General features: G+C 30.1%; 3 protein-coding genes across 3 annotated transcripts in view; 2 read left to right on the top strand and 1 right to left on the bottom strand.

The window, feature by feature from the left end:
- The window catches only part of LOC128250902 (cytochrome P450 3A9-like), an 8,869-nt gene extending 8,355 nt beyond the window's left edge, over positions 1-514 (top strand). Inside the window, exon 4 of the mRNA XM_052976968.1 lies at positions 407-514. Coding sequence (XP_052832928.1) covers positions 407-416 — 10 coding nt within the window. The 3' untranslated portion in view covers positions 417-514. The remainder of the gene's footprint in view (positions 1-406) is intronic.
- LOC106868831 (cytochrome P450 3A7) overlaps positions 1-767 on the bottom strand; it is a 388,137-nt gene that overhangs the window by 109,234 nt on the left and 278,136 nt on the right. The window lies entirely within an intron of this gene.
- The window catches only part of LOC106868827 (cytochrome P450 3A31-like), a 90,100-nt gene that overhangs the window by 53,008 nt on the left and 36,325 nt on the right, over positions 1-767 (top strand). The window lies entirely within an intron of this gene.

Below are 767 nucleotides of genomic sequence, written 5' to 3'. Positions count from 1 at the left end.
TATATATATATATATATATATATATATATATATATATATATATATCTTGATAATTAATTTTAAATACAATTTAATAATTTTATGAATATAATTTTTTATATGAATTTTATTGAGAAATTTGTATATGATTGATCATGTACTGCTTACTTCTAATTTCGTGGCAAGTTTTATATAAATGTTAGATATGAATCATGTATGTTTGTATACACATGCGTGTGAGTGTGTGTATGTTTGTGAGTGTATGTGTGTATATGCGTGTGTATGTGTGTATGTGTGCACCTGTGTGTATGTGCCTCTGTGTGTGCTCATACGTGTGTGTGTGTACAAAATTCAAGAAGATGTAAGAAAAAGACATCATTATAATTTATATCAAATCGAAACCTTACCCTTTCTCATCGTTCTGCAGCCGTTTATAGGAGATGAAATCAGTAATCTTGGAGTTGCAGCGGCCAAAGATGATCATTGGAAATATCTACGAACTGTATTGGTTCCTTTTTATAGCTCTCATCAAATGAGAGCGGTAAGTATGCATTTCTAGATATCTCTGATAAATCAGCCTAATAAATGATGATGCGGTCATAATACTACCGAAACTTGTCTTGTGTCTTCTTCCCTGCTTTGCTTTGCGAAGTATATAAATTATTCATCGTTTTTAAATATTGCTCTCTTCCTCTCTCTCTCTCTGTCTTTCTCACTCTCTTTATATATACATACACACACATACACACACTCATATATATATCTATATCTATATCTATATATATATA

This window comes from Octopus bimaculoides, chromosome 26 (genome assembly GCF_001194135.2).
Source record: "Octopus bimaculoides isolate UCB-OBI-ISO-001 chromosome 26, ASM119413v2, whole genome shotgun sequence".
Lineage (NCBI taxonomy): Eukaryota > Metazoa > Mollusca > Cephalopoda > Octopoda > Octopodidae > Octopus > Octopus bimaculoides.
Note: the sequence above shows the minus strand (reverse complement) of the source record. Positions and strands in the feature narration are given on the sequence as shown.